The 24,264-nt window shown below is 43.1% G+C and overlaps 1 protein-coding gene across 1 annotated transcript in view; it reads left to right on the forward strand.

Annotated features, from left to right (window-relative positions):
• Window positions 1-24,264, forward strand: part of mmp24 (matrix metallopeptidase 24) — a 75,485-nt gene that overhangs the window by 34,869 nt on the left and 16,352 nt on the right. Inside the window, 5 exon segments of the mRNA XM_034135803.1 lie at window positions 1,398-1,497; window positions 1,967-2,171; window positions 15,860-16,021; window positions 21,208-21,335; window positions 21,337-21,414. Of these exon segments, the coding sequence (XP_033991694.1) occupies window positions 1,398-1,497; window positions 1,967-2,171; window positions 15,860-16,021; window positions 21,208-21,335; window positions 21,337-21,414 (673 nt within the window).

Here is a 24,264-nt window from a genome sequence, read left to right on the forward strand (position 1 = left end):
AAACTGAGCACATCTGTTTAGTTAGGGAACATCTGCATCTTTCGCTCTTCTGCAGACTCTCAGTGGATGATGTGTAGGAACCACAGATGTCTGACACTGTAGTATCAGTAGTGCGCGTTCGTGTTCCCCAGAGGATACATCTCTCTGGGTTTGGACAACCCTATTACCTTTCCTTTAGCAGCACAATAAGGTTTGCCTTTGGGGTTCTAATGAAATATTTAGACGGTCATTGTTTGGTCAAGAGGCTGAAGCTCTCTGGATAAATAAGAGGTTGAAGTTTTGACCAATTCACTTTTGATTTTTCTCCGCTTAACCTTTGCTTTAATTATAAATGCTATGATTGTCTCCATATGGCCGTGTGTGTGTGTGTGTGTGTGTGTGTGTGTGTGTGTGTGCGCACTCTCACCATCTGTGTGTTTTGGCCACAGGTCATTTGGCCAGCTTCAGTGCGGTATCGTTCCACACCATTTACTCAAATCAGACAACTGCTACACACACACACACATACACACACACACACACACACACACACACACACACACACACACACACACACACACACACACACACACACACACACACACACACACACACACACACACACCCCTTAGCACTAGCAATAGCAGCTCCAGTGCACATAGTGACCTCACTACTTTCAGGAAGTAAACCAAGGAGTGGATTGGAGGCGTTTCAAACAGGGGGAGAGAAACAGGGATTTTAGAGTTTGTAGACCATTTACATGCACTAAGACATATATAACCCTAACTGCAGGAGAGGGGAACCCCTGAAGAATATGGCCTCTTTAACTTAGCAACAATAACAAATCCATTCCCAGCATCACACCGAGACACACGACTCATAAACGACACACACAGCGATCATCATTTCTTCTCCAGATGGACGTGTTTATTCGCCTCATGAGGTCGATAATGTTGAATTATGAGGAATATGGAATGTGCTCATATTTATTTCCATAATGCATTTCCCTGCTCTGGATATAAAAGCATTTGCCTCCTGTAGAGAAACAGATTGTGTGAAATGAAGTCGCCTTGCTCTGTTATCTTAGTCGCTTGTTTCTACGTCTCCCGGCTGTTCTTTTCCGTCCTCGCCTCTCTGCGTCTGCCGATCACTCATCTGTCCTCCTCCCTCCTCTTCCTCCCTCCTCTTCCTCCCTCCTCTTCCTCTCTCTTATTCTCTGGTATGGTCAGAACGTTTATTTTACAGTGTTTCTGTGTTGGACCCTGAAGGCAGCGTCTCTCCGGTCCAATGGGATCTCTCTGTGTGATGTCAGAAAATAATCTCTGCGTCAAACAAACGTTTATGTTTCTTACACGTTCAGTTCAGCAGGATCATCTAGGTAGGTCTATAGGTAATGTTGTATTCTTTCTCTCCCTCAGCATATCTAACTTCACCCCTAAAGTGGGAGAGAAAGACACACAGAGGGCGATCCGACAAGCCTTCAACGTCTGGCAGACGGTCACCCCGCTCTCCTTCCAGGTGCAGTAGAAGTGTCTTGTGTAGAAATGTAGAAATGTCACTGCTACTTTTTGTCATGTGCACACAGCGTCTGGACTTTGAGTCTCTTATTTCTACTGTAAACAGAAAATACCTTTATTCAAGATTTAATCCAGACAATTCAAGGCGAAACAGAACAGAACTTCCGATGTACGAATAACACCAAAGACTATCAGACAAACAGACCGAACATAAAGGAGACGTTCCTGCTGGAGCTCCAGCGTTTCTCACTTCCTTCAAAACAAAACAAGGCATTGAACTTAAGTAGAAATGAAGGTGTAGAAATAAACAATAGTACAATTTAAACATCTCAAAATAGAACATATACAGTAGATAACCGTGAAGATATAAAAGTCTAGGCGCAACCAATCGAAAGAGGCAGGAAAAACACGCAAAGACAGGAAGTAAAGACAGAGACTCCAGCCTTTCTCACTTCCTCTTCCTGTTTCAGGAGGTGCCGTACTCGGAGATCAAGAACGACGGAAAGGAGGCGGACATCATGATCTTCTTCGCCTCCGGTTTCCACGGCGACAGCTCTCCGTTTGACGGGGAGGGGGGTTTCCTCGCCCACGCCTACTTCCCCGGCGCCGGCATCGGGGGGGACACACACTTCGACTCTGATGAACCCTGGACGCTGGGCAACGCCAACCACGACGGTGAGACCACAAGAAGCCGACATTAAAGAGGCCCTATTCTGCTTTTTGGGGTTTTCCTTTTTCCTGTTATATAGGTTTTAGTGCATGTCAATGGTCTGCAAAGGCTAAAATCCCTGTGTTCCCTCCATAGGGAGTTTCTCTGCCACAAACTCCCCGAAAACAGCAAGTCTCATTTCTCCTAAAGAGGCCCTATTCTGCTTTTTGGGGGTTTCCATTTCCTGTAGTTTGTTCTAAAGGTTTTGGTGCATGTAAATGGTCTGCAAAGGCAAAAATCCCGGTGTTCCCTCCATAGGGACAAACCCCCCGAAAACACGAACTCTAATTTCTCCTAAAGAGGCCCTATTCTGCTTTTTGGGGGGGTTTCCCTTCCCTGTAGTGTGTTCTAAAGGTTGTGGTGCATGTAAAGGGTCTGCAGAGGTTAAAATCCCAGTGTTTCTCTCCCACACCCCCCTCTCTCCTTCAACCGCCTCCATTGGACTCCTTTGTTTACTTCGGGAACACAGTGACATCACCATGCGCTCCTATTGGCTAACGCTCTAACACATTGTCCGTGATAGGCTTAGGGGCGTCTCTAATCGGTTGACCAATCACAACAGAGCCGTATTTAATCGATGTCTTGTTTCCTAATTTGCTAGTCAGTAGGGCGGCAACAACCCCCCGTGGTATCAATCCTGGGCTTAGGACTTATTATAAGATAAGATAAGATAAGATAAGATAAGATAAGATAAGATAAGATAAGATAAGATAAGATAAGAGGTACTTTATTGATCCCAAATTGGGCAATGTTTGAGTTGCAGCAGCATCAAAAACAACGTTAGTAGAAATGAAGGAGTACACAGTCAAATCTGGAGTGTTAATTTACACTGTAGATAAGGACCATATGTTCACTGGCTTTAAGTGTTAATTTAACACTTAAAGAGTATGAATCCCTCCCTTTAAGTGTTCATTTAATTTACCTTGATGTACCTGTGACTTTGAAGAAATTATTTATAATCCATAATTCCATTTTTTATGTAAAAATCGGAGCGGAAAAGTTAGCTGCTAATGGTAGCCACCAGAGTGTATGCAGCTTCCGGTTTTGGTAACGCGTCACTCTCACTCCTTATTTGTTAACGTTTTGGTGTGTATATAACTTCCCCTCGATTCCATTGGCTCTAGCGGTTATAAAGAGCTTTCATTCATCAAAATCGAGCAAGGGGGGCCAGAGATAGGTCAAATCCACCCAAATGACCCCAGAAGTGGTTTCTTTTTGCTAAATCTCTCTAAAAAGGTCAAATGTCACTTGTTTTGCATCAATCTTGATACAGGGTACTTATTATATGTTGTACTTTGGATTCCTAAAGCTTTTAGTCTACTAACCCATCATCCAAGGGTAGTTTTCACTATAAGTAAAAAAGAATTTTTGGACGGACACTATAATTTACAGTTTTTTACTATGTTCAATCTGAATTTTCTTTAAAATAAAAAACATCTATATTGATTCTGACACTTCTACATCCAACTCACAGGTTTATCATTACTTTGAGAAAAAAGATTATTAATTTAACCCTTTTAGAAGGGAAGATATGGTCATCTGTTCTGGGAATGTCATTTTCGAGCCTGAGACCTGAAAAACAGGCTCAGGGCTAAACAGGTTAAAGAGTATGAATCCCTCCCTTTAAGTGTTAATTTAACACTTAAAGAGTATGAATCCCTCCCTTTAAGTGTTAATTTAACACTTAAAGAGTATAAATCCCTCCCATTAAGTGTTAATTTAACACTTAAAGCCTTTAAGTGTTAATTTAACACTTAAAGAGTATTAATCCCTCCCTTTTTAACACTTAAAGAGTATTAATCCCTCCCTTTAAGTGTTAATTTAACACTTAAAGAGTATTAATCCCTCCCTTTAAGTGTTAATTTAACACTTAAAGCCTTTAAGTGTTAATTTAACACTTAAAGAGTATTAATCCCTCCCTTTAAGTGTTAATTTAACACTTAAAGAGTATGAATCCCTCCCTTTAAGTGTTAATTTAACACTTAAAGAGTATTAATCCCTCCCTTTAAGTGTTAATTTAACACTTAAAAGCCTTTAAGTGTTAATTTAACACTTAAAGAGTATTAATCCCTCCCTTTAAGTGTTAATTTAACACTTAAAGAGTATTAATCCCTCCCTTTAAGTGTTACTTTAACACTTAAAGCCTTTAAGTGTTAATTTAACACTTAAAGAGTATTAATCCCTCCCTTTAAGTGTTAATTTAACACTTAAAGAGTACATTTTTAACACTGAGCCAGTAGAAATAAACAATACCAGAATTTAAACATCTCAAAATAGAATTAAAGCAGCGAAGCAGTGAAGATAAAACGTCTATAAACTCTGACAGTAAAACACTATTGAATCAAAAGTCAACTTTAAAGTGTGTTTGTACAGACAGAGAGATCGAAATAACGTTTCCAACAATCCCGAATACAAAATACAATAATACAAATATCCAAATATGTATACAAATATGTATATCCTATATACAATCAACAGACACATGTACACATATGCACACATTAAGATGAAACACAACAATCAATATATCCAAAGTAGCAGTCACTTCAGTATCTCAGGGGACGCACTCAGTGCAAGATGAACGGTGTGTGAGAAGCTAATGTCAGCCTGCTGTAACCACGAGTGAATGACGGCTATAAATGACCCATTGATTACATTCTGAGGTATAAACAGTCCTGTATGGCACTTGTAAATGAAATGCTTGTCCCCCGGCCTCGCTTCACTATCTCTGAGCTCCACACTGGATGAAACATGAAGGAGGATAAAAACACTTCACTTTGTACTTTATTGTTTCCTTCTTCTTCTATCTCTTTTTGACAAATGACTTCTGCCAGATTCCCTCTGCTTGAGTAACGAACGTGTTGACAGAGCGGGGGAGTGATGGAGGGGAGGGGGAGGAGGGGGGGGGTCTGGTTTGAGAGATTAGCAGAAGAGAATTAGCTTTGACAGAGGAGCTCTAAATGTGCTTACAGCGAGTGTGTGTCGTCTTGTTCCAGAGAGAAGACTGGAGCAGAGGACACATGAGTTTCTGTTTGTCCTTTATCAATTTAAAAAGCACAATATCACAAAATACACTTAAAGGGGACCTATCATGCACTTGTGTACGTCTTTTCTACATGAATATGTGTCCCCGGTGTTCCAGGGAACTCACCAAGTGTCAGAAAACACAACCCTCTCTATTTTCCTCCATACCCAAATCTCTAAAAAAGGGGCTGCAACGGATCTGATAAAAACTGATCCAGATTTGAACACTGTCCTGACGTCAGGACGGTGGCGCTACGGCTATTGGGCCAACTCCACCAATCAGGAGGAGACAGCCACGGCCATTGCCGTTCGAAAGCGCTGGAGACGCTGTAGTACATATGCCAGGCCTGTAGGTGGTGCTGTTCTCACTGAATCTGCCCTTGCTAAAACAGAGCTAGAAATTGTCAAATTGAGCGAAATGAGGCATGGCTAAAATGCATGATCTGTTTGGTATTTTGAAAAGAAAAAAGTATAAATATGCCTTATATAGGTATGGTCCTACACTATATTATTCAAATATAGCATGATGTCCACTTTAAGTCTAAGGGGGCTTTATAGTGAGTACAGACACTCAATAGATGTTGTGTCTATAGATTAAAAAACGAGAATAAAATTACAAGGCAAGTTTAGTTATCCAGCAGCTTTCAACACAAGGCCATTCAAAGTGCTTTAAAGAAATGAAAGACATTAAGAAAATGAAGAAACATATTATAAACATTAAAAAGCAAAGATAATAAAACATGAATAACAGTTACAGAGCCGTGTGAGATGTGAAGAGTTCAATTAAAAGCAGCGGCAAAAAGAAAAGTCTTCAGCCTGGATTGAAAAGCAGTCAGAGTTGCAGCGGACCTGCAGGTTTCTGGTATTTGTTCCAGATATTTGGAAATATCTCTCACCAAATTCTCACATTCCTCGACCCCTAGTCTTCCTGTGAGTCTACCTTTTGATATTCCTTCCATCCTTCTCTTTCCTCCATGTTGCATCCCCAGACAACACATACTGTTACCCCAACCCATCTTTGACCTTTAAACCAGTTTTCTTTCAATTTCCCAGAATTAGGATATTTAAACCTGTTGAAAGACTTCGCATGAATTTTTGGAATTTTCAAATCCAAAAAGGAATACAACATATGTAATCGAAATTCCAAAAATATATGATGTGAATATATATTTAAAAAAAGGATGGATCAAGGAGGATGTCTAAAACCTTCCAGGTGCAAAAGAGCAACCTTTTATTTCCCCCGGCTAGACGTCTACACTGAATATCTCGAAGTCTTACGCTACGTCCACACGGCAGCGTGCGTTGAAGCTTCAACGGAGACGCTTCCCATGCACTTTGAATGGGGTGCCGTCACGCTTTGCCGAACTGCATTGTGGTTCTGTTGCGTTTTCGAAAAGTTGAGAAAAGTTCAACTTTTCAAGCGTCGACGGAAGCGCCAGCCAATCAAATCATATGCCAGTACAAGCGCTAGCCAATCAAACCGTGTGCTTGTGTGTCCGGGGGCGGGAGATGAATGTGATTGGTTGTTGGTCGCGCTCCAGACACACGCCCACCGGCAAGCTTCAACGCGACGGAACCGTGTGGACGTACCGTTATGCCTGAGACGCTGCGTCAGTGTGTGAGGAAGGCAGTAACGCAAAGAAATAGATAATATTAAAAGAAATGCCATGACATTTTTGTTCAGACTCCTTTAAACGTCGTGAAGGAATAGATTTATTAGTAAATCATCTACGATAAGATAAACGTTTATTAATCCCCGTAGGGAAATGAAAAATAGCAATAAGAGCGAAACACAGGGACGTATCAGATATATACATACATGATACAATAACAGAAGGTGAAACTGTTTGTATATTTACAGAAATGAATAGCTGTGTGTGTGTGTGTGTGTGTGTGTGTGTGTGTGTGTGTGTGTGTCTCCTGCACACCCTCACACACGCTTCTTTATCTCTCAAATCCCTGCACACACACACACACACACACACACACACACACACACACACACACACACACACACACACACACACACACACACACACACACACACACACACACACACACACGGACACACACACACACACACACACACACACACACACACACACACACGGACACACACTTACACACACACACACACACACACACACACACACACACACACACACACACACACACACACACACACACTGACACACACACACACGGACACACACACTGAGTAATTGAAAGATAAGGAGGAAAGATAGTGAGACGGTGAGCTTCTCAGATGCCACGTATCGGCTTCAGAAGGACGCGAGAGGACAAACAGGATTCATCTTCACCTGCAAGCGGCGGTTATTAACCTGCTGACACCTGGAGGAGGGAAGGGGGGACACATAGAGGACTCAACGTGAAGACCAAATATCACGTTTCCACATCAGTTTCCACAGGAGTTACGTTCATATTTGAGGAAGCTGCAGCACGGGTTTATGCTAATGAGATAAGATGAGATGTGGTTCATTAATCCGAATGTTGGATATGTCTTTGTTGCAGCAGAAGAAATATCTCAAAATAGAAATAGAAATAAACCAGCAGTAGAGAGTAAGATGTTCAGAGCGAACTCAGGAAGAAATCATGTAAAGAAACTTCAAGTAAAAGACATTTCATCACTTCCTGTCCCCTTGGCTGGAAGTCAATGGCTGACTGTGAATGGTTTTTGGGCCCTCACTTTAAGCTTCACCCAGTCTCCAGAACATCCTGAATGTCCTCTTCCAACATGAGAGCAACATGGTAACAAAGGTATCCCAACTGTAGCTGTGAACATGACAGGATGTCTGATTACCTAGAAGAGCATCAGGACTGTTTGAGGCATATGATAGCTATGTGATTAACATGATGATTCAGCCTCTATGGAGATAGACATATGACAAGCATGCTCATTTCTGACGTGGAGCTAATCTGAAGTAAACATTGAATACTGCTTTCTATTCCTCCATCTTGTGACTGTGTAACTAGGGTGACCAGGTCCCAACAAACCAAACCACATTGGCCCACAATATCCTACTATATTCTAAAATATCCTACTCTTAGTCTATTTTCTAAACAAAGTTTATCTTACCTTAGATGCTCTTCTTGACTTTGTACTTTTTGCTTCAGCTTCCAATAAGGCCTTCTCCTTGAGTGCGTAGGTGTAGAATTCCTTACAACTGTATTCAAAGTTGGTCTTGACTTGAATTTCAGACTTGATAAGATCCACAGAGCACCGGTATCGCCGGTCAGTCCACGCTGCCGTCATGAGGGAAAACACTCTCTCTACCGAAGCATTAGTGATGGGGATGCTTCAGAGAAAGGATGCCACAGCAGTCAGATGTGGTGTGTGTGTGCCTTGAAGCAAGGTGGACCACTTCTCCACAACAGGAGCTCTTCTCTCCACAACGTCACAAAGTCACACAGTATTCATCATACAGTTCATCCATGTCTAGTTTCCCCCTTATCTGTAGGACCTCCACTGCATCACAGAGATGTGGACTTGCTCTTCAGTGCCAAGCTTGCAACATTCTTCTGGTAGTTGTTGTCTATGAAGTCATACCACTTCTCAAGGTACTTGAGAGCAGCCTGGTAGAACTTGGAAAGATCATGTTTGATTGCTGCTGCCTTTTGGTCTGGAGACTTGGAGGACAGCACTGGTCTCCATTCCAAAGAAGGAATCAATCTGTCGTTGTTGGAGCTTTGTCTTGAGAGTGAGCATCATGTCATATAGCTCACATACGGTCCCGTCCTCTCTCTCCAACAGCAGCTCAACATCGTGAGAGATTTGCAGCACATTATTGAGGAAGGACATGTACACCTGTAGCTCAAGGGCAGGGGAGTCAAACTCAACTTCATCTCGGGCCACATCAGCATTATGGTTGCACTCAAAGGGCCGGTTGTAACTTCAAGACTATATAAAAATACATATATAAATATTTAATATATATCAAATAATGTTTTATATTACATGATTGCCTCTGCATTGGATTATTATGGGATAGGGTAATAACTTCATAATTAACTACGTCTGAAAGCAGAAGTCTAGGGCAAATAATTGCAAGTCTCTTCAGTGAGAATGTCACATTTATGTCACATTTAAAAAGAAAAGCCACATTCTGGAAAAACAAGTAACATTTAAAAAAAAAGATTACATTTAAAAAAAAATCTAATTCTGAGAAAAAGACAAATTCTAAGAAAAACGGCATATTTTGAAGAAAAAAAGTCAAATTCTGAGAAAAAGTCAAATTTGAGATGCATTGTGGGACATGTAGTTTATGGGCAACGTGCTTCTGTAAAGTAGCATGTAACCTTATAATAAACATATTATATTCTTTGCAAGCTCTTATGGGGCCACATAAAATGAAGTCGCGGGCCGGATTTGGCCCCCGGGCCTTGAGTTTGACACCCCTGATCTAGGGGTTACCCATCACCATCCTCATCGTTTTTGAACAGCTGCCACAGTGAACGTGTGCACGTATCCTCTCCCAGTGACAAGACGAAGCTCTTGATAGCTCTCCAGCTGTCATGTAGCCTCTTGACAGCAGGCCACAGACTCAACCGTCTTGTGGGTACGTGTCTCCGCACAACCTGATATTCTTCGTCCACAAAGGTGAACACTGCTTTCAATTCTTCTCTACGTTTTGCAGATGAGGAAAAGTGACTGAATGTTGTGTTCACTACTAGCTCAATGTCAATGTTCAACCTGTCTCCAGCATGCTTTGCACTGTTGTGCACTATGTGGGCCATACAGTTAGCCTTAATGATGCCACTGCTTTTAGCTTCTGGAAAACTGAATTGTTTCTCCCGTAATTGACTCTTGCATTGTCGGCAGTGTATGCTGAGATCATGTCAGGTTGCAGGCTTCTTCTAGCTTGCTTGTAACCTGGCGGTGTATGGTAGCAGCTGACTCACTATCCTCATAGAAGTCAAGGATCTTGCTTTTCAAACCCAACTCTGGGGTCCAATATCTCAGAGACAGTGGGAAGAGTTTTATAGTGCCATGATTTGAAGCATCTGAAGCCACCGAAAGAAATGGTGTGTGGGTTATTTTGTCAAACAACTCTCCACAGAGGCAGGGGCAAGCACATCTGTTAGTATGGACGCTGCTTTTGTACGACCACATGACATTTTCTTTGCTATCTCAGAGTCTGGAGAAATGGTCGGCGCTAGCTTGTTACCACAGTCATTTGACCGGTATGATTGGGAGTGTTGCACTGTATGGAAAACACTGGTTATCTCTGCTGCTGTTACCTTGTCTGAGTGGCCATCATCTTTCAGGTTTGAGTAGGAATGTCTCCATCGAGTGGGAAGTCTCTTTTTGAGAAAAAGTCAGAATTTTGAGAAAAAGTCAGAATTTTGAGAAAAAGTCAGAATTTTGAGAAAAAGTCAGAATTTTGAAGAAAAAAACCAACATTACATTTTTTACATGACATGTCACATGTTAGACGCTTTTATCCAAAACGACTTACATACTCAACACTGTGGGCAATCCCCACAGGAGCACTTTGGGGTGAAGTGTCTCAGGGACACAACGACATGCTGACTGCAGTGGGGTTTGAACCTGTGCTCCCTTGATCCGAACACCAACGCACAACCCACTGCGCCACACGCCTCCAACAAATTCTCTTTTTTTGTTTTGACTGCTTCCATTCTTGAGAGGATAATAAATACATGGATCCTGAGATTGAAGCTCAAGCCGGAGACCAGTGAGATCTTTCTAACATACATGAACACATGCACTGGTACCAGTAAAGGGGGAAGTATCCGAACATGAGAAAACAGAAAGAGGGTTGGGGAAAGAGCCATCACTAGCAAACGAGCAAATAACCTTAAAAGCTAAAAACACTTCGGACAATGAGTATATATGTATCTACAGTGTATTATATTTTTGGATATACATTTTTGTACGTTTTTGTAGAGCGTGTCGGTGAGCCAAATAGTGATTTCCAGACGCTGGGTGTGTGAAATAGACTCTGCGGGGGGGCTGAACAAAGCCTTTATTGTTTTATGTTTCATGTGGAACCTATTTGCTGCAGGTCTCCCTTGAAAAAGAGATATATGATCTCAATGGGACCAATCTGGTTAAATAAAGGTTTGAAATGAAAAGAAATGAAATCTGAGGAAACGTCAAACTGTGATGACTTGAGAGACAGGTTTCATCGCAGCGATATCAAACATCCTCTTTATCGCAGGCTGGCAGACGTCTGCAGGGACGAAAACATGACAGAAGAAGCCGTGAAATCACAAAGAAAAAAACTAGAGTAAACACAGGAGGTGGGGGGGGGGGGGGGGGGGGGGGACACAGAGAGAAACCAATGGGAATTCCTTCAAACACATGAAGTCTAAAATCATCTTTATCTGTCCTGAGACATGGAAGAAGGAGAGGCGAGAGATAAGGCTGGAGGATGAGGAGAGGAAAGACGTCTGCCAACTACACATCTAGAGTTTAGAGTAATTATTTATTTGTAATACAACTGATATTTGAATGGACCCAAGCCAGGGGAAGATCAAACCACTGCACCTTTATAATGGCTGACACTTTAAGATGCCATTCCCCTCTTGTTGTGTGTATGAATTGGATGTTGTGAATGGTGATCATTATTTGATCCTATTTGCCAAAGCCACATTTCCATGATATGTTATTTTGGATAATTAAGTATCTGATCGTGTCTAGGGAGTCAGGAGTTCGTATTTCCCACATGTGGCACACAACAGGAGATTTAAGTGTCTGAAGTGTTATCACTTACTTTAAATACTCCCATGTACTCCCTTTGAGCACGCATGCTAACTCAGAGGATTGGACAGTTGCGTCCTCGAATGCAGAATACAAAAAGCTACTTTACAAAAATATCCATGACAACTGTCTCTGTTGTTGGAAACGTACCTGAAATGTTTGATGGTCTTTAACAATGTGGTCACATGACTCCTTCTGATGTTACTGCAGATCTGCTGTAAGCTAGCTAGCTAACGTAGCTAACCTAGTCCTTTCAGATATCCTGACAAACACTGACAGTTATGAGACGACTGACTCTGAGACAGAGACAGTTGGTCAGCTTCATCATCCTGAACGTCTCCAAGTGTCCCAGCTGTGTGCGTCACTTTTTAGTGTCCCCTGGTCTCCCAGCTGTGTGCGTCACTCTTTAGTGTCCCCTGGTCTCCCAGCTGTGTGCGTCTCTCTTTAGTGTCCCCTGGTCTCCCAGCTGTGTGCGTCACTCTTTAGTGTCCCCTGGTCTCCCAGCTGTGTGCGTCTCTCTTTAGTGTCCCCTGGTCTCCCAGCTGTGTGCGTCACTCTTTAGTGTCCCCTGGTCTCTCAGCTGTGTGCGTCACTCTTTAGTGTCCCCTGGTCTCTCAGCTGTGTGCGTCACTCTTTAGTGTCCCCTAGTCTCCCAGCTGTGTGCGTCACTCTTTAGTGTCCCCTGGTCTCTCAGCTGTGTGCGTCACTTTTTAGTGTCCCCTGGGTTGCATTCGAATAGTCCATTTAGCTTAGGAACCTTCCTAACGGAGTGAAATGACCCGGAAGTCCCTCAGTGGCAGCCATGATAAGTGCCGTTCGAATTCTCTAAATTAAAAGGAAAGGAGGTTTCAAACTTCCTTTATAACCTCCTTTAGCTTAGGAACCACTGGACCTCCCTAACCGAAAGGAGAGGAGAAAATGCTGCCCCACAATGCCTTGCGGCCGCAGCATTTGCCGTCACACAACAGTCGGCCGTTCACGGAAACAACCGATTATGAACGAGAAATGATATCATGAAAGTTACGGTGCTTATTAAGCATTTTAAAACGTATGTGGTAAGTTGCCAAAGTGCTTTGTTTTGAACGTTCATCAGTATTATAATCAAAAAGAGAAATATGAACGTTAGTTTTTACTGAAATGATCAAATAAAGTCAACATTTCACAGTCTTTACTGAGCTGTGTGGGGTTTGTTCAACTTTTAAAAGATGTTTGAATGGTGATATACACAGTGATAGATGTTAAGGACTAACGTTTATAATAAATACATTTGTATTGATTTTAAGATCTTTTCATACAATCATATGTATTGGGATCATTTGTATTAATGTGGACCGGAGGGAGAGGGTGACGAGCATAAGTTTCACTTTCCTTTTTTATTTCAATTCCAACTTTGGTCATGAAGAATATGTTTCTCTGTTGTCCCCGTTCATAAAGCATAACAGCATCAGAGCACGGTGCAGAGTCTCTAGATGAGTTTACAGTAGTCCCTCGTTCTTATTAAACATCCATGTTGTAGTCCGCTGTATAGAAAAACTGTAGTTTCCATAGTTTCCCCACAGCAGCAGGCGCACATTTATGACCTCCGCTGGCGCATCATAACACGTCGGATAGTGGAAGTGCAGTCGGATTCTCTAAAGTGCCGCAGTCTCTTCTCCTAAATCCTTTTGAATTCTCCTATCCACTATCCCTTAACCCCGTGACGTTTCACTCCGAGGTCAAGGAATAGACGATAGGGTTAGAACTTAGGAGCTGTTTTTTTGGAGTATTCGAACGCAACCCTGGTCTCCTAGCTGTGTGCGTCACTCTTTAGTGTCCCCTGGTCTCCCAGCTATGTGCGTCACTCTTTAGTGTCCCCTGGTCTCCCAGCTGTGTGCGTCACTCTTTAGTGTCCCCTGGTCTCCCAGCTGTGTGCGTCACTCTTTAGTGTCCCCTGGTCTCCCAGCTGTGTGCGTCACTCTTTAGTGTCCCCTGGTCTCCCAGCTGTGTGCGTCACTCTTAGTGTCCCCTGGTCTCCCAGCTGTGTGCGTCACTCTTTAGTGTCCCCTGGTCTCCCAGCTGTGTGCGTCACTCTTTAGTGTCCCCTGGTCTCCAGCTGTGTGCGTCACTCTTCAGTGTCCCCTGGTCTCCCAGCTGTGTGCGTCACTCTTTAGTGTCCCCTGGTCTCCCAGCTGTGTGCGTCACTCTTTAGTGTCCCCTGGTCTCTAGCTGTGTGCGTCACTCTTTAGTGTCCCCTGGTCTCCCAGCTGTGTGCGTCACTCTTTAGTGTCCCCTGGTCTCCCAGCTGTGTGCGTCACTCTTTAGTGTCCCCTGGTCTCTCCAGCTGTGTGCGTCACTCTTTAGTGTCCCCTGTCTCCCAGCTGTGTGCGTCACTCTTTAGTGTCCCCTAGGTCTCCCAGCTGTGTGCGTCACTCTTTAGTGTCCCCTGGTCTCCCAGCTGTGTGCGTCACTCTTTAGTGTCCCCTGGTCTCCCAGCTGTGTGCGTCACTCTTTAGTGTCCCCTGGGTCTCCAGCTGTGTGCGTCACTCTTTAGTTGTCCCCTGGTCTCCCCGCTGTGTGCGTCCCTCCTTAGTGTCCCCTGGTCTCCCCAGCTGTGTGCGTCACGCTTTAGTGTCCCCTGGTCTCCCAGCTGTGTGCGTCACTCTTTAGTGTCCCCTGGTCTCCCAGCTGTGTGCGTCACTCTTAGTGTCCCCTGGTCTCCCAGCTGTGTGCGTCACTCTTTCAGTGTCCCCATGGTCTCCCAGCTGTGTGCGTCACTCTTATAGTGTCCCCTGGTCTCCCAGCTGTGTGCGTCACTCTTTAGTGTCCCCTGGTCTCCCAGCTGTGTGCGTCACTCTTTAGTGTCCCCTGGTCTCCCAGCTGTGTGCGTCACTCTTTAGTGTCCCCCTGGTCCTCCGCAGCTGTGTGCGTCACTCTTTAGTGTCCCCTAGTCTCCCAGCTGTGTGCGTCACTCTTTAGTGTCCCCTGGTCTCCCAGCTGTGTGCGTCACTCTTTAGTGTCCCCTGGTCTCCCAGCTGTGTGCGTCACTCTTTAGTGTCCCCTGGTCTCCCAGCTGTGTGCGTCACTCTTTAGTGTCCCCTGGTCTCCCAGCTGTGTGCGTCACTCTTTAGTGTCCCCTGGTCTCCAGCTGTGTGCGTCACTCTTTAGTGTCCCCTGGTTCCAGCTGTGTGCGTCACTCTTAGTGTCCCTGGCTCCCAGCTGTGTGCGTCACTCTTTAGTGTCCCCTGGTCTCTCAGCTGTGTGCGTCACTCTTTAGTGTCCCCTGGTCTCCCAGCTGTGTGCGTCACTCTTTAGTGTCCCCTAGTCTCTCAGCTGTGTGCGTCTCTCTTTAGTGTCCCCTGGTCTCCAGCTGTGTGCGTCTCTCTTTAGTGTCCCCTGCTCTCCCAGCAGCAGCTCATAGTTTATACATGCACAGATGATGAATTGGAAATGTTGTAAGTATGAAAGTGTGAATTTGACTCGACATCGAACAGTTTGAAGTAATCCCCGTCAGCGTTTGAAGAAGCTTCAGATTCACGATCCGACAGACGCCTCGAAGTCTCCTTTTGATGTGAGATTATGTACAGGCTAACTTTAGCTCACTTCTGATGCCTCTTCTTCTGGGGAGGCTTTGTTCTGTTCTCCCCCACAGGGGCGCTGGGTTTCTGTTTCCTCTCTGATTCGTGCTGTGTTTTAAATATTGTGAAGCAATGTTCAAAGTGGTGATGGCTTTCATCCTGGCCTATTTACTTTATTCTTAAATGGAGAAACTGTCACAAAACCCAATTTCCCCTGAGATGAATAAAACATTCTGACAGATCTTATCTTTTTCCTCCCCCCTTCACACCTTTACCTGTCCTGTTTGGTTGACCTTTGACCCCCCCCCCCCCCCCCCCTCTCCTCTATCTGCAGGTAATGACTTGTTCCTGGTGGCGGTGCACGAGTTGGGTCATGCGTTGGGTTTGGAGCACTCCAACGACCCCAGTGCCATCATGGCTCCGTTCTACCAGTACATGGACACGCACAACTTCAAACTGCCTCTGGACGACCTGCAGGGCATCCAGAAGATCTACGGTGAGTAATCAGATTACTCATCCATCAGTTATTCCACAGCTGTTTAAACATGGTTGTTGTAACACGTTGGCCACAAGAGGCAACATTTTAATCGAGCAATATTTGAAATGTACGTTTTTTTTATTCCTGTTACGTTTAATTTCTGGAATCTGTTCGGCTTTTGTTTCCTGTAACAAATGTACATTTCCCCTCTGTGGGACGAATAGAGGATTCTGGTTCTGGTTCTGGTTCTGGTTTGTTCTCTAACAGTTGTTGGGATGGAGTTTCATTCTGGTGCAGCTTTAAAGGGGACCTATTATGCAAAATCCACTTCTTCATGTCTCTTCTTCATCAACATGTGTCCCCTCTTCTTCATGTCTCTTCTTCATCAACATGTGTCCCCTCTTCTTCATGTCTCTTCTACATCAACATTTGTCCCCTCTTCTTCATGTCCTCTTCTTCATCAACATGTTCACCTCTTCCTTCATGTCTCTTCTTCCTCAACATGTGTCCCCTCTTCTTCATGTCTCTTCTTCATCCCCTCTTCTTCATGTCTCTTCTACATCAACATGTGTCCCCTCTTCTTCAATGTCTCTTCTTCATCAACATGTGTCCCCTCTTCTTCATGTCTCTTCTTCATCAGCATGTGTCCCCGTCGTCTTCATGTCTCTTCTTCATCAACATGTGTCCCCTCTTCTTCATGTCTCTTCCACATCAACATGTGTCCCCTCTTCTTCATGTCTCTTCTTCATCAACATGTGTCCCCTCTTCTTCATGTCTCTTCTACATCAACATGTGTCCCCTCTTCTTCATGTCTCTTCTTCAGCAACATGTGTCCCCTCTTCTTCATGTCTCTTCCACATCAACATGTGTCCCCTCTTCTTCATGTCTCTTCTTCATCAACATGGTGTCCCCTCTTCTTCATGTCTCTTCTTCATCAACATGTGTCCCCTCTTCTTCATGTCTCTCAACATGTGTCCCCCTCTTCTTCATGTCTCTTCTACATCAACATGTGTCCCCTCTTCTTCATGTCTCTTCTACATCAACATGTGTCCCCTCTTCTTCATGTCTCTTCTACATCAACATGTGTCCCCTCTTCTTCATGTCTCTTCTACATCAACATGTGTCCCCTCTTCCTCATGTCTCTTCTACATCAACATGTGTCCCCTCTTCTTCATCAACATGTGTCCCCTCTTCTTCATGTCTCTTCTTCATCAACATGTGTCCCTTCTTCTTCATGTCTCTTCTTCATCAACATGTGTCCCCTCTTCTTCATGTCTCTTCTTCATCAGCATGTGTCCCCTCTTCTTCATGTCTCTTCTTCATCAACATGTGTCCCCTCTTCTTCATGTCTCTTCCACATCAACATGTGTCCCCTCTTCTTCATGTCTCTTCTTCATCAACATGTGTCCCCTCTTCTTCATGTCTCTTCTACATCAACATGTGTCCCCTCTTCTTCATGTCTCTTCTTCATCAACATGTGTCCCCTCTTCTTCATGTCTCTTCTACAGCAACATGTGTCCCCTCTTCTTCATGTCTTCTATGTCTCTTCTTCATCAACATGTGTCCCCTCTTCTTCATGTCTCTTCCACATCAACATGTGTCCCCTCTTCTTCATGTCTCTTCTTCATCAACATGTGTCCCCTCTTCTTCATGTCTCTTCTCTTCTACATCAACATGTGTCCCCTCTTCTTCATGTCTCTTCTTACATCAACATGTGTCCCCTCTTCTTCATGTCTCTTCTTACATCAACATGTGTCCCCCTCTTCTTCAATGTCTCTTCTTCATCATCAACATGTGTCCCCCTCTTCTTCATGTCTCTTCTTCACATCAAACATGTGTCCCCTCTTCTTCATGTCTCTTCTTCATCAACATGTGTCCCCCTCTTCTTCATGTCTCTTCTTCATCAACATGTGTCCCCTCTTCTTCATGTCTCTTCTACATCAACATGTGTCCCCTCTTCTTCATGTCTCTTCTTCATCAACATGTGTCCCCTCTTCTTCATGTCTCTTCTTCATCAACATGTGTCCCCTCTTCTTCATGTCTCTTCTACATCAACATGTGTCCCCCTCTTCCTCATGTCTCTTCTACATCAACATGTGTCCCCTCTTCTTCATCAACATGTGTCCCCCTCTTCTTCATGTCTCTTCTTCATCAAACATGTGTCCCCTCTTCTTCATGTCTCTTCTTCATCAACATGTGTCCCCTCTTCTTCATGTCTCTTCTTCATCAACATGTGTCCCCTCTTCTTCATGTCTCTTCTTCATCAACATGTGTCCCCTCTTCTTCATGTCTCTTCTACATCAACATGTGTCCCCTCTTCTTCATGTCTCTTCTTCATCAACATGTGTCCCCTCTTCTTCATGTCTCTTCTTCATCAACATGTGTCCCCTCTTCTTCATGTCTCTTCTACATCAACATGTGTCCCCTCTTCTTCATGTCTCTTCTACATCAACATGTGTCCCCTCTTCTTCATGTCTCTTCTACATCAACATGTGTCCCCTCTTCTTCATGTCTCTTCTTCATCAACATGTGTCCCCTCTTCTTCATGTCTCTTCTTCATCAACATGTGTCCCCTCTTCTTCATGTCTCTTCTTCATCAGCATGTGTCCCCTCTTCTTCATGTCTCTTCTTCATCAACATGTGTCCCCTCTTCTTCATGTCTCTTCCACATCAACATGTGTCCCCTCTTCTTCATGTCTCTTCTACATCAACATGTGTCCCCTCTTCTTCATGTCTCTTCTACATCAACATGTGTCCCCTCTTCTTCATGTCTCTTCTACATCAACATGTGTCCCCTCTTCTTCATGTCTCTTCTACATCAACATGTGTCCCCTCTTCTTCATGTCTCTTCCACATCAACATGTGTCCCCTCTTCTTCATGTCTCTTCTACATCAACATGTGTCCCCTCTTCTTCATGTCTCTTCTACATCAACATGTGTCCCCTCTTCTTCATGTCTCTTCTACATCAACATGTGTCCCCTCTTCTTCATGTCTCTTCTACATCAACATGTGTCCCCTCTTCTTCATGTCTCTTCTTCATCAACATGTGTCCCCTCTTCTTCATGTCTCTTCTACATCAACATGTGTCCCTTCTGTGGCAGTGTTAATTTTGGCAGCTGTTTTTGATTTAGTCTTAGTCTTAGTCTTTAGACGAAAATGGTTATTAGTTTTAGTCACATTTTAGTCATTTCTATCCTTCATAGTTTTAGTCTAGTTTTAGTCGACGAAAACTCAAAACGTTTTAGTCGATGAAAAATTACATTTTAGTCAACTTTTAGTCAAAATGTTTTCTCTCTTTAAACCAATTCAGTTATACAAATACAGGATTCTGAAATTGTAATCAAGGTGACAGCATCAAGTGTTGAAATTCATAAAGCAACATTTCACTCTCTTAACACTTTACTTGTGTAATATCTAGGGATGGGTATCGTTAAGGTTTTCTACGGTACTACTAGTCTTATCAATACTGCTTATCGATCCGGTACTTTCACGGTATTCTTGTATTTACTTTTTGTTATTTTTTAAAGGGAAAAACTAACAAATTGTTAACCGAATTAATTGCTTTATTTAAATGTGAAATAAATGAAATATGTATAATCATGTTAAAATATTGTACTGTACTTGAGTAAAATGTTGAGGGTACTTGTACTTTACTGGAGTATTTAAATGTTTTGCTACTGTGTACTTGTACTCCACTACATGTATTTGAATACCTTTAGTTACTTTACAGATGTGGATGAATGATGTGAAATATAACCAAGTGTTAAATCAGACTTTAGTTCCACCTGGAGTAAATCCACAAGCTACCCTGCAGTATACAAAGTCATTCAAACTAGCTGCACCTTTACCAGCTTTGAGAACACTTTCATGATCAATCATTATAAAACATATCATATATATTATTCTGAAATGGACCAATCTGCACAATGACTACTTTCACTGTCGCTACTTTCACTATATTTTGATGATCATACTTTGACTTGAGGAACTCTTCCTACACTATGGTATTTTTTTACTTAGCTACAAGATCTGAGTACTTCTCCCACCTCTGTACACCTGATGTGATAACGTTACTCGTAATTGGGGCAACAGAGCTACGAGTTAAGGAAGTCGAAAATTGTGCATTTCTCCGACTGAATATGACGCCTTTTGGCCGGCTGTTTGGACAGACTCCTCTACTCGTGTCAACGCGCTAACGCGAAAACATGGCAAACGAGCTTTGTCCACATCGAGTCTTGTAGAGTGTCTCTATACTCTCTGAACGCTCCGTCCCCGGCAGATCTCTGCCGCTGCAGCGTGTCTGTTAGGCCCCGCCCCCGCACACAGAGAGAGAGTGAGGCCCCGCCCCCCGCACACAGAGAGAGAGTGAGGCCCCGCCCCCCCCACACAGAGAGGAGATCGCTCTTCTGGAGTGAAGAGAGCGGAAATAATGATATTGCAAGTTAGAAATGTAAGATGCATTTTGACAGACAAGACGGACACTTGGGGAAAGACCCTGCATTTTGAATGTCCGATAGTCCACCATTAACACATTAGTCCCGTCTCGTCTCGTCAACGAAAACTAAATATACATTTCGTCAAATTTTCGTTATCAAGAATCTATTTTTAGCTCGTCATCGTCTCGTTTTAGTCATGTAAAAAAGGTCGTTGACGAACATTTTTCGTCATAGTTTTCGTTGACGAAATTAACACTGCTCTGTGGAAAGAGACTCTGAAAGTTTCAGGAACAAAGATTCTCCCTGTTTTTGATCCATTTCTATAAAAACCTGTCTGAAAATGAGCTGATCAGATTTTGGCCACTTGATGATGTCATAACGATGTTTTGTCTTGTGTAACCATTAGCCAATCAGCAACCAAGGTAACCCCCCCCCCCACCTTATCACCTGAATCTCCTCCTAGAGCACCATTGAGTTCTTTGTAACCAAATCTCTCTCAGAGGGGCGTGGGGAGGGGCTCCTTATTTTCATCTAAAGTAACAGACAGAGAATCAGCACTTTGGAAACAGGGCTGAAACAGAGGGGATTATGGGTAATGCTGCAATGATCTGTTTGGTGTTTCAGCCAATCAGAGACAGGCTCTGGATATATCTGAGAGCTGTGATATATTGATGAAGAACAGTATAATAGGGGACCTTTAAAATAAAATTGTTCCTGATGTTCCTGATGTTCCTGATGTTCCTGATGTTCCTGATGTTCCCCACCAGGTATCCCCACAGCCATGCTGGAGCCCACCCGCCCGCTGCCCACTCTGCCTTCCCGACGGACGCACTCCACCTCCAAACACGACCGCTCCCGCCCGGCGCGTCCGCCCGGCGACCGGCCCGCGCTGCCCTGGCAACGGGAAACCCAACATCTGCGATGGAAACTTCAACACCGTGGCATTCTTCAGGAGGGAGATGTTCGTGTTCAAGGTGAGCCGAGACGCATGTTCCGTTCATGGCATGCAGAACTTAATGTATAACAATTAGGTAACACTTTATATTAAGGTACACAAATTAACCATCAACTAGTTGTTAATTAACAGGCATATTAGCAGTATATTGGCTCTTTATTAGTCAGTATTAAACCCTTATTATATGTATTCTATATGACCGTATTCTACAAGTACTAAGCCATTAGTCAAGAGTTTTTCCTCAATAACCCTCTAATTAGTGCTGATTTGTTGTAAGGAAGTTGTTGTCCATGAGTTTTGGCTCAATATGGGCCTAATGAGGCAGCAGCACCACAAGAATAGTAATTCTCCCATAATAACACTTAACAGATATGATCTATTCTTATGTAACAAGTAGGGCTGTCAGTCGATTAAAATATTTAATCGCGATTAATCGCACATTAATCGCACATTTTTTATCTGTTCTAAATGTACCTTAGAGGGATATTTTTCAAGTTTTTAATACTCTTATCAACATATGAGTGGACAAATATGCTTTATATGTTGTATAAACATATAAACGCGCGCGTGTGTAGACACTGTGATGGATCATTGGAGCTATGTGCAGCTCAAGGCATATATGCTCGAATGGGAGCTGCCTGGATGCTGCAATCATGTTGCGCGTACTATCCGTGCTGAGTGTGCTGACTTTTCGTACAATGTCCCGCTGTCTGGCTACCTGCATAAAGTCAAGTGCTCGGCGCAGTTGTCGGCGAAATGTCATTGAAACAGCTCCTTATATCCGTTAGCGCAGCTAGCTAGCACCAGATGCTAACAACAACAACACGTAAGGTGTGCCTCGCTCGCGCGAGTCGCGCCACACATACACACTCCCGATGGCCAGTCCGGGCCTGCCAGTGAGCGTGGAAGTGTGGTCTGCCACAAGCGGGCGGCAGGAGCGGGGCTGTCAGCATCAGCTTGTAGATGGTATTTTACACTCGATGCGCTCTGAAACTACGGCGGCCGAGGACAAAAAATACACATGCGTTAATCGCGTTAAAATAATTAGTGGCGTTAATTTTTTTTTGCATTAACGCGTTATTAACGCGTTAACTTGACAGCCCTAGTAACAAGACATGAAACTAAAAGTGTTAATTGTGTCTAAATAACTCAAAATGAGGTTTTTCTAACTCAGAATTCCCTATTTTAAAGTGAAGTCTTGTTCATAACAAATAAGTTAGTAGTTTGACTCTAATATGTTAATTAACAACTAGTTGATGGTGAATAAGTGTACCTTAATATAAAGTGTTACCAACAATTATTTACAAAACATGTCTCTTTAACCTGTTAAGCCCGAGAGACCCCGGTACCGGGGCACTGCCGCAACATGTTGCAGGAAACAGTGTCTCAGGGCATGTTCATTTAATAAACTATGAATGTTTTATATCCATGTAACGGGAAGAAACTCATCTAACTGATCACTTTTATTTATTTAAAAAAAAAAAAAACCCACAATGCTAACACTGAGCCTGTGAATTAGCAACGAGCGAAAAATGCTAACAGATTTACTGCACCAAAAATCACTCACAAAACCTTATTATTTATCTCTTCTCTACATCCATGACATCGATTCACATCGTGAGGTGACACAGAATCGATGGGTGCATACATTATCACTATATGATACGAACTTGCGACTTTATAAACAAAAACAGACATCAAAACATGTGGCGCTAGGTAGCTAAAAACGCTAACATGGCTTACCTGTGTCATAGTCTCTCCAAAGTGGTCTTCAATGGCATTAAAACGATAAAATCGGTGCTGAAGTTAATCCATAGGTTAATCCAATGTGTCTGTGTCCCTTTGAAATGATTTCTGATAATCCATAAGCATTAAAACTGCTTTTCCGTTTCCAGATGTCAAAGCTAGAGATAGGTTCGCTCTGATTGAAAACTGCATGCGCGAAGCCCCCACCTTTTTGTTCTGCCATGTTAGTGAGAGGGGAGATTCCCCTTCGATTCTATTGGCTCTAACGGTCATAAAGAGATGTCAATCACCAAAATCGACCAATGGGTTCCAGAGAAACGGTAAAACCCCCATTTCCACCCAAATCACCTCAGAGGTGGAGTTTTTTTTTTTTCTAAATCTCTCTAAAAAGGTCAAATGTCACTTGTTTTGCATCAATCTTGATACAGGGTACTTATTATATGTTGTACTTTGGATTCCTAAAGCTTTTAGTCTACTAACCCATCATCCAAGGGTAGTTTTCACTATAAGTAAAAAATAATTTTTGGATGGACACTATAATTTACAGTTTTTTACTATGTTCAATCTGAATTTTCTTTAAAATAAAAAACATCTATATTGATTCTGACTTTTCTACATCCAACTCACAGGTTTATCATTACTTTGAGGAAAAAGATTATTAATGTAACCCTTTTAGAAGGGAAGATATGGTCATTTGTTCTGGGAATGGCATTTTCGAGCCTGAGACCTGAAAAACAGGCTCAGGGCTTAACAGGTTAAACCCCACGGCCCCGCGGGCGGGGGCAAAACGCAGCATCTTGCAAGAAACAGCGTCTGAGGGCTTCTTAACATTAACAAACTATGAATGTGTCATATCCACTTAACGGGAAGAAACTCAGCTTTCAGACAATATTAACCATTTGTAGCTAAACGAAACACAAGGGTAATAAGAAAGCCTCTGAATTAGCCCTGAGCGAAAAAATGCTAACGCACTTAGCACAGAACTCACGATAAAATACCCTTATTACTTATCGGATCTGCACAAACAAGATATCGATTAGCAAGCTGAGATCCCACAGATTCCAGAGGTATAAGTTTCATCACTCAGAGATCAAAACTCCTGCTGTGTTTCATTTCTTTAAAT

This window comes from Trematomus bernacchii, unplaced genomic scaffold (genome assembly GCF_902827165.1).
Source record: "Trematomus bernacchii unplaced genomic scaffold, fTreBer1.1, whole genome shotgun sequence".
NCBI lineage: Eukaryota > Metazoa > Chordata > Actinopteri > Perciformes > Nototheniidae > Trematomus > Trematomus bernacchii.